The sequence below is a fragment of the Canis lupus genome, chromosome 1, assembly GCF_003254725.2.
Source record: "Canis lupus dingo isolate Sandy chromosome 1, ASM325472v2, whole genome shotgun sequence".
Taxonomy (NCBI): Eukaryota; Metazoa; Chordata; class Mammalia; order Carnivora; family Canidae; genus Canis; species Canis lupus.
Window position 1 is genome coordinate 41359575 of NC_064243.1, and position 13647 is coordinate 41373221.

Sequence of the window (13647 nt, forward strand, 5' to 3'; positions counted from 1 at the left end):
CCATCCGGTTTTGCCCTGCATCTGATTACCTGCCCAGGTCTCATCACTTCTGCTCTCTGCATCAGCCCTTTGGTTCTAGTCCCAAGAAATCTTCCCCAAACCCAAGTTGAGCTTGTTCCTTTCCTGTCTGGTGTCTTTCAGGAGTTACCCTGTCACTCTGTGTGCCACAGTGTCACATGACAGGTCCTCATGTGCTTCTCCTGTTCCCCCCTCCCCCCGCCTGCCTCACTGTCTGAGGTCCCCATGGGCCACCCTCCCTTTCAGCATCCTGTCAGACTCCCTGCAGACTCTGGCCTGGTCATCGTTTCTTGATTCCGAGACTGGGAGCATTCTCCCTTCCTGTTCTGCCCTCCCTGCTGCAGCCAGTCCTGTAGGTTTTGTTCCACCACCCCTGGTCCCCTCATCTCCTGTTTTTCTCATTCAGTTCTGGAGGCTGTGGTGAGTTAGAGGCTGTAGTCCCAGCACTCAATACGGTGTCCAGCACACACTGTTTGTTGGTTTGGTTGAATGAATAGGAAATGTGTTTACCTATGAAGACCTGAGTATCAGGGAAGCTATAGGGAAAATTTGGATACTATTCAAGTATTAGGGGTGGGGAGAGAATGAATAGTGCGAGGCATTGCTGAAAAAACAGCCCCAAGCCTCCCATCAGAACGGGGGTGAGTAATATTCACAAGCCAGGAAGAACTAGAGCCAGGAGGCCAGGTTGGGGATACGGAGTACAAAGAACATGCCCAGGGGAATGGCTCAGGAATTTCTGCGCAAATAGTCAAAGGGCATTGGTGTCCTGCTGTCATATGGCATCAGCTGCATGGCTCAGACTTGGGGCAAACTTAAGGCATATGATAGTTGTAAGTGCCTTATGATTGTTAAGTAAGCCAAAAACAATCAGGCAGTGTGTTCCTTGAATTAGAAGACCTCCCATATCTTCTTCATCTCTCTATCCCCAGCTCTGAGCACAATGCCCGACACTCAGACCGTGTTTGTTGACTAAGTGCATGAATTGACAATGTGTCTGAAAGAAACATAATAAATAATCATGGGAAAATGTTTGAATAAGTTCCAGATGGGTTGAAGAATTGAAAGTGAAAATACCAAGACTTGAAGGGTGAGATGGAGCCAGAGTTATACAGAATGGGGGGAAATATTCCAGGTAGTAGGACCTGCTCGGGGCAGTGCTGAGGCAGGAAGAGGTTTAGTATCTTCTGGGAACAAGAGGCCACCAACATGTGTCAGTGGGTGACCAGAGGTGAAGCTAGTGAAGTCTAGAAATGGCCAGGGGTTAGCTCTTTCAGGCTGTGAAGTTCATGGCCAACACCCTGGATATTATTTGACTATCATCGATGGTCCACCATTGAAGGGATCTTGACAAAGTAATAATATGATGTAAATTGAATTTTATAAGAATTCTCAGGCTTCTGAGCGGAGAATAGATGCCTAGAAGTCCAGAGTGGATGCTAACAGTCTAGTAAGGAAGCCCAGGGGAAAGATGGTGCTGTGGCCCAGCATGGTGGTAGTGAGGATGGAATCGGGGGATGACAGTGATATAAGATGTGTTTGCAGAATTGGATGTGGGGTGAGAAAAGGGGATGATATCCAGGATAGTGGGCCGAGCAACTCTAGAGTCATGTATTGAAATAGAGGATAGGGCCTGGGACACCTGAGTGGCTCAGATCTTGATCTCAGGATCGTGAGTTCCAGCCCCACATTTAAAAAAAGAAGGTGGATCAGAAATGGAAGATGAGGGGAATAATGGCCATGAGGTAGAAGGTGTGGTGGCAAAGGCATTGTGGTCAGAAGAAGAGAGGCCTGTTTGGGGCCCGTGGACACCCCAGTGGGTATCAGATAGGCAGCAGGAAAGAAAAACAATCTAGTTATAACATGGGAAGGATTCAATAGAAACATCAGAAAAGAAATATTAACTAACCAATGATTATTTTCATTAATAATCAAATTAATCTACATTAAAACTATCAGTTATTTAACTTGTCAAACTGACAGATTTGGATATTTTTTTAAGTAGTAATAATAACACTAAATTTTAGCAGTGAGACATTGAAATACATTTTTATATACTGCTGGGAAGTATATGTTGGTAAAACTTTCCTGAAAGGCAAGTTAAAATATAAATGCCTTAAAAACAGTATCATACCTTCTGGCCCAAATAAATCTATTTTTAGTTTATCCTAAGCAAAAACTGGCTGTGTATGAAAAGTTTTAATTTTTAAACTATTTTCACACAGCTTGTAGCATTAAAAAAAATGGGGGGGGCGATCTTAAATATCTAATAATAGGATATCACACAGAGTATATTTTGAAGACTATTTATTGATGTAAAAATGCTAGTAATATTAACACTAAGTATAAAAGCTAAGATGTACAGGTGCCTGGGTGGCTCCCAGTCTGTTGAGTATCCATCTCTTGATCTCAGCTCATGTTTTGATCTCATGGTTGTGAATTCAAGTGCTATCTTGGGCTCCACACTAGGGGGTTATGATCTTGATATTAAAAACTATAAATTTTATAAAATATACATACATAATTCATATTTTCTACTGGTCATATATTTTAGGTTATAAAATGAGGTTTTAACTGATCAGCTGGTGTTTGGGGGTGGTACTTCAAACCTTTCAAAAAGCAATTTGGTGGTATTATCAAGATCCTTTAATCCAGGAACCACACTGCTGGAAATCTATGGCTTATTAGCAACTTATTGAAAAAAATTACTTACGTGTAATCTTTATAATTGTAGCCTTCTTTGCAAAGATGAAATTTTGGAAGCAATTTAAATATGTAGACATAGGAGACTGAAAACTTTTGGTACATCTACTCCACTATACAGACCCTGTGAACTGTAACTACATATGAAAAAGACTATTACATTAAAATACATAGTAAGAAGTTCCTTAAATGAAATGTTACTGAATGAAAAGTATTATAAGTATGCTGAGTCTACAAATAATAAATATGCATGCACATAAGACTAGAAGGAAAATAACAGAATAGGGTTTTGAGGGTGATGAATTTTTTTACTTCTCGGACTTTGTCTTATTTTATATTATTATATTGTTGCTGCTTATTTTATTTCCTGCCTGGTTTTAAAGTATAGTTGATATGATACTATTTTCTAAATCATAAAAAGAATGTGTGGAAAATAAGGAGATCAATCATTAAGTCCATCAGAGTGTCTCGCCCTTAATCCAGGAGTGAAAGATGAAAGAATTGGTGGTGAGATAGTCCACTTAAGAGTTCTTTGTTGTCAAGTGGAAAACTCTTGACATTGAGTTTTTGATTTAGTCTATTTTATGGACTTAACTCATTATGAGGGATGTTTAATTAGTGCAATAGTTTATTCGTTCTTGTCCAAGGCCAGTAGAATGAAGTGTCCATGTCATTTATAGTTCAACCTTCATTTGACTGGGGACATCCATGCCATCACCGCTGCCAACAACCTGCTGGCTGCCGCTATTGACACAAGGATTTTGCATGAAAACACTCAAACCGATAAAGTAAGAAAGTTTCCTTGTTGGCCATTTTGGGCATCTTATCCTGGGATTTCTGGATTCCTAAAGGGTTCATGGGAAAACTTTGATGTCTGTAATTTGTATGAAATTGTATTAAACATTTTGTGAACTCTCCATGTCCTTATTTCTTGGGGAGAAAATCCATGCTTTGGTCAGATTCTCAAGGGAGTTTATGACCATTGCCAGTTGTTGGCTAAATTATGTGAGTTCTATTATTTAAGGCAAATTTTCTTTGAGACAGGATTTTATTTATTTTTTTAAAAAAGATTTTATTTATTTATTCATGAGAGACAGAGAGAGAGAGAGAGAGAGAGAGAGAGAGAGAGGCAGAGACACAGGCAGAGGGAGAAGCAGGCTCCATGCAGGGAGCCTGACGAGGGACTCGATCCCGGGTCTCCAGGATCACGCCCTGGGCTGAAGGCGGCGCTAAACAGCTGGGCCAACGAGCCTACCCGAGACAGGACTTTAGTGATTCAATCTCTGGTCTGTACTAAGGGGATTGGAAAGATCTCTTTTAAGACTGTAATGTTACGTGTAGCCCTTCTAGATGTGCTGAGACAGAGATTAGACCCTTTGTTGGGCTTCAGGTGCATCCAGCTAATGTAAAACCCACACCTGATAGGGGATAGAGTACCAGGTGCTAATTCCTCATAGACCTAAGATGTGGATAAAAGTGGAACTTGCTGGCATATTTACAAGGGTCCTGACTTCCTCTAATTAAAGTAATCTCTTGTGAGTTCTTGAATCCAAATATAGATAAATATTAATTTAATGGTTGTGAGGCTATGTAAATCAAGAAATATTTATATTTACAAAGTCTTTGCAATGTGCCTTATTTCAGATCTAGTCAGATTTATTAAAACGATAGAACTTAAGGCTACATTGTTTATATTACCCAGGAATTTTAATAGGGTCTCTAATCTAAACAGCTGGGTTATAAATGTAATGAACTTTGTCATATCCTGTGACTTATCCAAGTCATAGTTGGCCCTTAAACTTTTGTGGGGTTTTATTTGTGTTTTGTGTTTTTAGGCACTGTATAATCGACTCGTTCCTTCAGTGAATGGTGTTCGAGAGTTTTCAAGCATTCAACTTGCTCGGCTGAAAGTAGGTTTATGGTTCGTGGCTCTTCAACAAGAAAATAATCCTAGAAACAAATCAGAAAAATGATCAAAGCCAGCAATTTTAAACTTGATTTGATTTGGGTTTTTAGATACTCTTTGGGGCATTAAACTCTAGAGACAGAACAACATAACAGAGAGAAAAGAACCAGAAGCCTGAGACATGGCTACACCAAAGAACAAGTAGGCAGATTAGTTCCCCTTTTGCGTCTCAGTCCTTTCAACTATAAACTGAGAGAGCTGCTTTGCTGACCTAGAGTACCCCAATCAGCTGACAAATCAAATTTCCAAGAGTCCTTCTCTTTCATGAATTTTCTTTGATTTCTAGGAAATAAGATCTAGCCTCTGAAAACATACCTGTATCAGGTTTTATTACAGGAAGATGCTAAGGTTTTACTAGTAGAAACAATCTTAATTTTTACCCATATTATCATTTCCTTGTTCTATCTGTTGTTATTATACTCATCACATTGATTGCCCCTTGCTCTTTTCATAGACCAAAAACTAATTTTAATGGTATAAGTGATGGCCACTGGTTGGTGATAATTGATTTTTTTTTTTTTAAAGATTTATTTATTTATTTATGATAGTCACAGAGAGAGAGAGAGAGAGAGAGAGAGAGGCAGAGACACAGGCAGAGGGAGAAGCAGGCTCCATGCACCGGGAGCCCGACGTGGGACTCGATCCCGGGTCTCCAGGATCGCGCCCTGGGCCAAAGGCAGGCGCCAAACCGCCGCGCCACCCAGGGATCCCTGATAATTGATTTAAGAAACTCAACCCTCCCTGCTTCTTCCTGAACCAAATTTGGTTAACCAATTTGTTAAGAATACTGTATAATATACTAACCTCAGCAGCCACGACCTATATAATTTCTGTTGGCATTTGTACTTTCAGATTATTTTCTTATTCTTCATTATGAATTTTCTTAGACTGTTTCCTTTACAGAAATAGATGCACTGAGAGTTATTTTTTTTTCACAGTGAATTAGAAATAACTTGTTTTAAAAACATAGGCATCAACTTGAGTTATTGGTATTTGTATTTGAAAGAAGAGTTAATGAACTGGAACATCAATTATGTGGACAGCGGTTTATGTCCCTTCTGAAAACAGCACATTTGGCCACGTAGCACAATCCCAAGAGTCTCGGGCCTAGACAGCAATAAGTAATATTCTTTGTGAACTAGCAACCATGCCTTATTTTGATGTCATTTTAGGGTATATTACAAATATCAATGTCTTCCATTTCAGGGACACTTGGGCTTGGGCTTATTTATTGCATTGGCCTTACCTACAACTTTCTTAGTTAAGTGTAGCTTTAAAAAGATTTTCTGGTCATGGAGAAAATAAAATAAGAGGGATAATTTTGGTTACATTTTGCTTTCTATTCCTTGCTAAAATATATCACATGTTTTTGTCTTCATCGTTAGAAACTGGGAATAAATAAGACTGATCCAAGTGCGCTGACGGAGGAGGAAGTGAGTAAATTTGCACGTCTCAACATTGACCCCTCCACCATCACGTGGCAAAGAGGTAGGTGCTGGTTGCCGGGTCGGGGATGACATTTGTTCCAGCTCTTAAATCCCTTTCAAGCACACAGTTTCTTTCTTTCTCTTTTTTTAAGGATTTTATTTATTTGAGAGAGAGACTGAGTGGTGAGGAGGGGCAGAGGGGGAAGGAGAGAGAAACTGATTCCCCACTGAGTAGGGATCCTGACTTGAGGCTTGACCCCAGTACCCTGGGATCATGACCTGAGCCAAACAGATGCTTAACCGACTGAGCCACCCAAGCATCCCAAGCCCACAGTTCCATTTCTTCCCCCTTGCCCTCCCGGCCTGTGGTCTAGAATCCCTCATTGATTTCAAGCACTGTTTTTTGCCTCTCTTCTTCTCTGACACCCCCCACCCTCACCTCCTATCTGGGAGGAAAAGTCACTCCCCTTCTTGACTCAGCTGCTCTGCTGGGCTCGCCCTATCTCTCCCCCTTACACACATCCACGGAAAATTACTTGGTTCTCTCCTCTGTGGATAGTAGCACATGATAATGCTCAGAGTGTCTTGGAAGGGTTAGGTGGTCTGGATTCCTGACCCTTGTGTGTGTTCTTCTCAGACCTGCCCACTTGCCTTTATCGCTTCTACTGACTTCCAGAACATTTCTATCAGTTGCCTGGTTGACTGCAGCTACCTTTTAATAGATGTTCTTATATGCATATCCATCCCCGGTTCACTAGGTTCGTAATATGGAGATGCTGTTCTGTCACTTTGCTCAGAAGCCCCCATCCTGTGTGATAAAATCCTGAATGGGGTACAGTGGCCGTTACGTAGCTTGGCCTGAAGCACCACTGCAGTGTGGCCCTGTATACTTCCCTCTCTGTCTGCTTTCCAGGCAGCTGGGCCTGACCCTGTCCTTCTGCCTGTCTTGGCCCACCATCCAGTCCATCTCCTTGCGTAGACTCTCCCAGAGACAACCCTGGTCCCCCCCTTCATGAAGCTTTCCCTCTGGGAATCCATTTAACCAGTTCATTAAGAACTTAGTGTTTTCCCACAATTATGAGGTGGAGAGACAAAAACTAGAAAATGAGTCTCGGCTCCACCATTTTTTTTTTTAAGAATTTATTTATTTATTCATGAAAGACACAGAGGCAGAGACACAGGCCAAGAGAGAAGCAGGCTGCTTGCAGGCAGCACCACGTGGGATGCAATCCGGGGTCTCTAGGATTACTCCCTGGGCCGAAGGCAGGAGCCAAACTGCTGTCGGCTCCACCATTTATTTTATTTTTTTTTTATTTATGATAGTCACAGAGAGAGAAAGAGAGAGAGGCAGAGACATAGGCAGAGGGAGAAGCAGGCTCCATGCACCGGAAGCCCGATGTGGGATTCGATCCCGGGTCTCCAGGATCGCGCCCTGGGCCAAAGGCAGGCGCCAAACCACTGCGCCACCCAGGGATCCCCGGCTCCACCATTTATGAGCTGTGCAACTTTTAACAAATAACTTCTTCCATTTTCTCATTTGTAAAATGGAATAATAATAACCAGTATCTGTCTTATGTAGCTCCACTGTGATAGAAGAGTGCTTTACAAACTCTATAGTTCCAACTGAGCAATCAGCAGATGCCATCGTGGGAATAGTTGTAGGATATAGTTTTCTGAGTGTTTGTCTCCCAAACAAAAGGTGAGTAACAAAAAAAAAAAAAAAGAGTAACATCATTTTGGAAACTCAAAAAAATGTTTTTATTATAAAAGTAAAAATGTTATAAAAATTTTGGAGATGTCTAGAAAGAAAAACACGTTGCCATACTAATAAAAATGCTATTCGGTTTTTTTGTGCATCTGGAATTTGTGTATAATTAATTTTAATTTAGGCAGATCAATTTTAGATCCTACTGGTTTCATTTATATCTTAAGTAGCATGCTCCGTTTAGTTAGATCTTTGTTGTAATGATAATTTTAAATGGATCTAGAATATTTATTTGTAGATTAACCATAATTCACTCTATTATTTAACAGATAAACATCAGTTGTAATAATGGATATGAACATTATTAGCATTTTATTGGGAAGCCTATTTTTTTTTAAGAATGGAACTTTTGAGGCAGCCTGGGTGGCTCAGCGGTTTAGCCTTCGGCCCAGGGCCTGATCCTGGAGACCTGGGATTGAGTCCCATGTCAGCCTCCCTGCAGGGAGCCTGCTTCTACCTCTGCCTATCTCACTGCCTCTCTCTCTCTCTGTCTCTCATGAATGAATAAATAAAATCTTTAAAAAAAAAAAAAAAAAGAATGGAACTTTTGGGGCACCTGGGTGACTCAGTCAGTTAAGCATCTGCCTTCAGCTCAGGTCATGATCTCCGGTCCTGGATCTAGCCCCCATGTCAGGCTCCCTGCTCAGTGGGGAGCCTGCTTCTCCTTCTCTCTCTGCCCCCCACCCCTGCTTGTGCTCGCTTGCACTCTCTTTCTTTCTTTACCAAATAAATAAAATCTTAAAAAAAAAAATACTGGAAGTGACAACTTAAAAAAAATTATTCCAGGTAAATACTAGAATTATATGATTTTTATGGCAGCAGAGTGAAGAAAATGTTATTGGTATAAACAAGCAATCCAGATTGGGGGAGTTTAGAATGATATTTGCTAAGTAGTTTTGGTCTTATTCTCATGAATTAATATAAAAAATGGTACTCTTTGTCAAATGAATTGAGGATATTTAATGCACTTTTTTAAAAAGATTTTATTGATTTATTGGAGAAAGAGAGCATAAGCAGGAGGGGAGGGACAGAGGGAGAGGGAGAAGCAGACACCCCACAGAGCAGGGAGCCCCATATAGGGCCCAATCCCAGGACCTGGGTTTTTTTTTTTTTTTTTTTTTTTTTTTAATTTTATTTAAAGGCAATATAAGATTTGACCTGGAAATAGTGTAACCTTAGTGATGAGACTAGGTCCTTCTATGATTTGATAACTAGAGGGGGACATTTAGGGACTGCCTGAAGCTGAACACTTCTTTTCAGACTATACTAATGGCATATATTTATGTAATAGCCACCCTTTCCTTTCTGCCTTTGTAAGAAATGTAACTGGTGGATCTTTCATCCTGTGCCTCCTATCAGAAGTCTATAGGCCTCATTGCCTGGCAGTAGTGTGGGACCAGAGCCAATAGACTATTCCAGAAACAATGAACATTAAAAGCCATCGAGCCATTTTGTGGCTCCTAGAGGAGTTTGAGTCTCCGGCTCTCCGAGCACCACCATCCCTGGGGATGGGGATCCAGTCTTCCGTTCTTCCCTTGCTCATTGGTTCATCCACCTCCTGGACTGTTAGACCAAGGTCCCACAAGCCTCAGTCACCCTCAGTAAAGTGACATCAATTACTAGCTCCCAACACTGCCCTGACAATGCTCAGAGAATCATGACAGTTCTTTTGAAGCCAAAATAGTAGCCCTGCCCCCAATGCCACCTTGTACAGCCCAGAACCTGAGCGGCTATTGGTTGTTCCATAAGCCACTAGGCACGCCTTGGGTGGTCCTCAAGACCCAGGCATCATAGCAGTGCCAGAGGCACCCTTCAAACCCACACTCACCTGTACCTTCCTCATCTCCCCAGTGTGTGTAAATGCATCCAATCAGAGATTGGAGGGGTTTTTTTTGTTTTTAAAAGACTTTTGTTAATGAGAGACACACAGAGAAAAACAGAGACACAGGCAGAGGGAGAAGCAGGCTCCCTATAGGGCCTGATGTGGAACCCGATCCCAAGACTCCAGGATCACGCCCTGAGACAAAGGCAGATGCTCAACCACTGAGCCCCCCAGGCGTCCCTCAGAGATTGATGTCTTGTTCATCTTTGCATCCCCTTACAGCTAGCCTGAGACCTAGCATAAAAAGTGCCACTCAGTAAATATTCCGAGAATGAATAAATATATTTCTCATTCCACCTTAGCTCTATCATTTAGAACCTGGGAATTATGTATCACTAACTTAGCATTCCCTTTTGCTATCTATTGTGTGTGCAGGAATTTAATTTTCACGTCTCTTAGGTGGGCAGCACCAACCTATCCACATACCTCTCCCTGAGCATCAGAAGCCTGCTGAGGGGTGAGGCACCCCACTTTGCCGGGGCCACACTGGATGCACACTGTTTCCAATGCCACTGCTTAGAGCTGATATTGCCAGCCTTTTTTTTTTTTTTTCTTTTTGGCTTGTTTGTGTTCTCTTTGCTAAATAACAGGCAGCTGAATTTCCAACACAAACATCATACCCATCTTATGCCAACATTGTGTATACTACAGATGAGAGTAGGAAGTGTTTTTGCTATGACTGCACCATGGTTCTTGGGAATAAGTACTAGCTAGTGATAGTTTCGAAAAGCGTTCCTTTCTCTTTATATACTCTGCTTGGACCTTAAGATCATACAGGCTTCTGTGTGTTTGATGTGTGATGTTTGATGCATGCCTGTGTGTTAGTGTGTCTGAGTGTGTGCATAAAGTGTGAGTGAGAGAGGGCGTGTCGTATGGAGAGTGGCACCATCAGAGTCAGGCAACAATGGGTGGGCGAGGTGGGCTGGCCGGCTAGTGCTTTGTGTGTGAAAGAAAAGGTTAACATTTTTCGTGTGATAGATGCTTTCAGCCCCCAAATACAGAATTCTGGTTATCATTTTTGTCAGTGTTATATAGTATGTTTAATATATCAGCTGTATCTTGTCAGTGTGGGCAGTTTGTTGTTTGAAGCCGATAAATTATTAGTGAAGCCTATGTCCTTCTGGCTTATTTCCTGGCATTTTAATTTTGGTTTTCACTGAACAAACCTAATTTTCACAAACAAATGCAAATCAGTGCAGTTCAGGAAAATCAGTGAAAGCAGGACAAAGAATTGGTTCCTGCTTTAATCACAATTGACTTCTTCCCCCCATGTTACTACTTTATTTATTGTATTGGAGCAAAATATACATATTGTGACATTTTAACCATGAGTGTGCAATCCGTGGCATTAAATATGTTCACAAGGCTTATGGTTATGCCATCCCCACGATCTATACCCAAAAACTTTCATCATCCCCAGGAAAAACTGTGTAGCTGTTAAACAATAATCCCCCTCAGCCCTTGACAACTACTGTCCCACTTTCTCTATGAATTTGGTAGTTCATATAAGTGAGATTATACATTTGTCCTTCTCTATCTGGCTTATTTCACAATGCATAATATTTTCAATATCTATCCATGTTGTTCATTCCCTTGGGGTTTTCTGGCTGTGTAATATTCTACAGACCACATTTTGTTTATCTATTCATCCACTGATGGAAGCTTGGTTATTCAACCTTTGGGTTTTGAAAGTAACGCTGTAGTGACTGTGAATGCTCGGATATGTGTTCTTGTCCCTGCTTTCAGTCTCTTGGTTATATATACCTAGTGTAACTGCTGGGTCATCTGGTTGTTTAGTGTTTTAACCCTTTCAGACACTAAATTGGCTTCTTATGACTTTGGGTTAAGTGTAAAATGTGACCATTTCAGAAATGTTTTTCTTTTACTGCCTAATCAAAAATGACACCCTGCCCTCCTACCACCCTGACACACTCTCTCATATTACCTCCTTTATTTTCTTAAGGCATTTATCCAGGACTGATATTTTCTTGTTTATCAGCTCCCTCTTGATGTCTGTTCACTGGAATGTCAGCTGCAGGCTGGCCAGATTTTGTCTCTTGCTCCCTCCCCACTGCTTCCTTGGCATTCACAACAGCTCCAGACACATACAAGGCAGCCAGTCCATACTTGCTGACTGAAGAAGCTTTTTCTCTTTTTCAGTATTGGATACAAATGACCGATTTCTACGAAAAATGACGATTGGGCAGGCACCCACAGAGAAGGGGTATTCCCGTCAGGTATGTGGCTCTGTTCTTGCTAGCATTAGTTTACACCAGCCCTGAAGCTGGTTCTCTGCTTTTCTCTTCCTGGTCATCCACCTAGCCAGCGGTCAGTGAGTTTTCTCATCAAGGTGTTGCTTCCAATCCCTCAGCAGGACTAGGAGAGGATCAGGAGGCAGAAAGGCCCTGGTACTTTCTTCCCATCCTTTTCCTGGGTAATCTTAGTTGTAGTTCTGGGAAGAGCTGCTCAGGGTGTCTTCTGAATATAAATTGTTACGTATTTTATTGCAAATCTGCCAAGTTAATACTACATCTGCATAACAACTGAAGAAAAAAACTCAAACACATTACTCAAGTCTCATAAACCAAAGAATAAACACCTCATTGTTTAATAGCCTGAAGTGTTTTTGAAGAAATACAAAAGGTAAATTATGATGTTTACCTTCATTTCATGTAGAGCGGGATACTTAGGGAACATAAAATCATTCTGTGATTTTTTTTTTTAATCAGGTACAGCAAGTGTCTAGATTTTTAAAAAATTTTTTAATTTTTAAATTTTTTTTAAAGGTTTTACTTAAGAGAAAGAGCACAAGCAGGGGGAGCAGCAGACTGTGAGGGAGAAGCTGGCTTCTCACTGAGCACAGAGTCCATTGTGGGCTTGGTCCCAGGACCCTGGATCATGACCTGAGCCTGAGCTGAAGGCAGACACTTAATCATCTGAGCCACCCAGGCGCCCCTAGATTTTTTTCTTATAATAAACTTCATATTTTAAGATGATATTAGATATATGGCCTTTTTTACATTGTCAAATTTTTGTTAGTGAAAAAATAATCCCTTTTACTATAATATTCAGTTCTCATACCTAATAGACTTTTGGACCTTTTGAATAATTTTTAATTAAGCAGCAAATATAAGGACTGAATCAAGACAAGCTAAGCCCATGCACCTTCCCTCCCTGCTCCTCCGCATCCTGGAACTTGCACACGTGAACTGATTTCCAACAGTTAGTCCATATCTGGGCTAGAAAACCAGAATTATTGCCGTATAATTTCAGGAAGCTTCTGAAAGATGGGAAGATGGAGTTGGATTTGTGGAGGAAAGTCCCAAACATGGTGGGAGTGTTTTAGGGGGGTCTCTACATTCAGTGGTAATAGATACCCTACTTCAGAGTTAGAGTGGGCCCACACACTCTTCCAGGTCAGCATACGGGGACAGCCCCCAAGAAGGAAACAGCATCTCACAACACCTGTGCTGAGCTGCAGCTTGGGAACCTTAGTGTGATCCTGAGGCCAGTGCACCGCCGAGCCCCAGGATAGCCGTCACACCACAGTCACAGACTTGTGTGTTTACTCTGCCTCCTGTTGGCAGTGAAAAGCATCTTGCTCAAAGAAAAGCAGTGTATTGTGGCCCTTTAAAACAAAAAAATTATTTACTTATTTTAGAGAGAGAGCATAAGAAGGAGAGCCAAGAGAGAGAGGGAGAGTCACAAGCAGACTCCCTGCTGAGCATGGAGCCCAACGTGGGTCTTGATCTCACCACTCTGAGATCATGACCTGAGCTAAAACCAAGAGTTGGACATTCAACCGACTGTGCCACCCAGGTGCCACAATTGTGGTACTTGTTTTAAGGAAATGGCAGCCTTTTCTCATCTTGCAGAGGGCATCCAA

General features: G+C 41.5%; 1 protein-coding gene across 3 annotated transcripts in view; it reads left to right on the forward strand.

The window, feature by feature from the left end:
• MTHFD1L (methylenetetrahydrofolate dehydrogenase (NADP+ dependent) 1 like) overlaps positions 1–13647 on the forward strand; it is a 187194-nt gene that overhangs the window by 52015 nt on the left and 121532 nt on the right. For all 3 annotated transcript variants that reach the window (XM_049116173.1, XM_025422549.3, XM_049116197.1), the window contains 4 exons: positions 3402–3509; positions 4557–4631; positions 6073–6175; positions 11922–11998. In XM_049116173.1, the coding sequence (XP_048972130.1) occupies positions 3402–3509; positions 4557–4631; positions 6073–6175; positions 11922–11998 (363 nt within the window). The remainder of the gene's footprint in view (positions 1–3401; positions 3510–4556; positions 4632–6072; positions 6176–11921; positions 11999–13647) is intronic.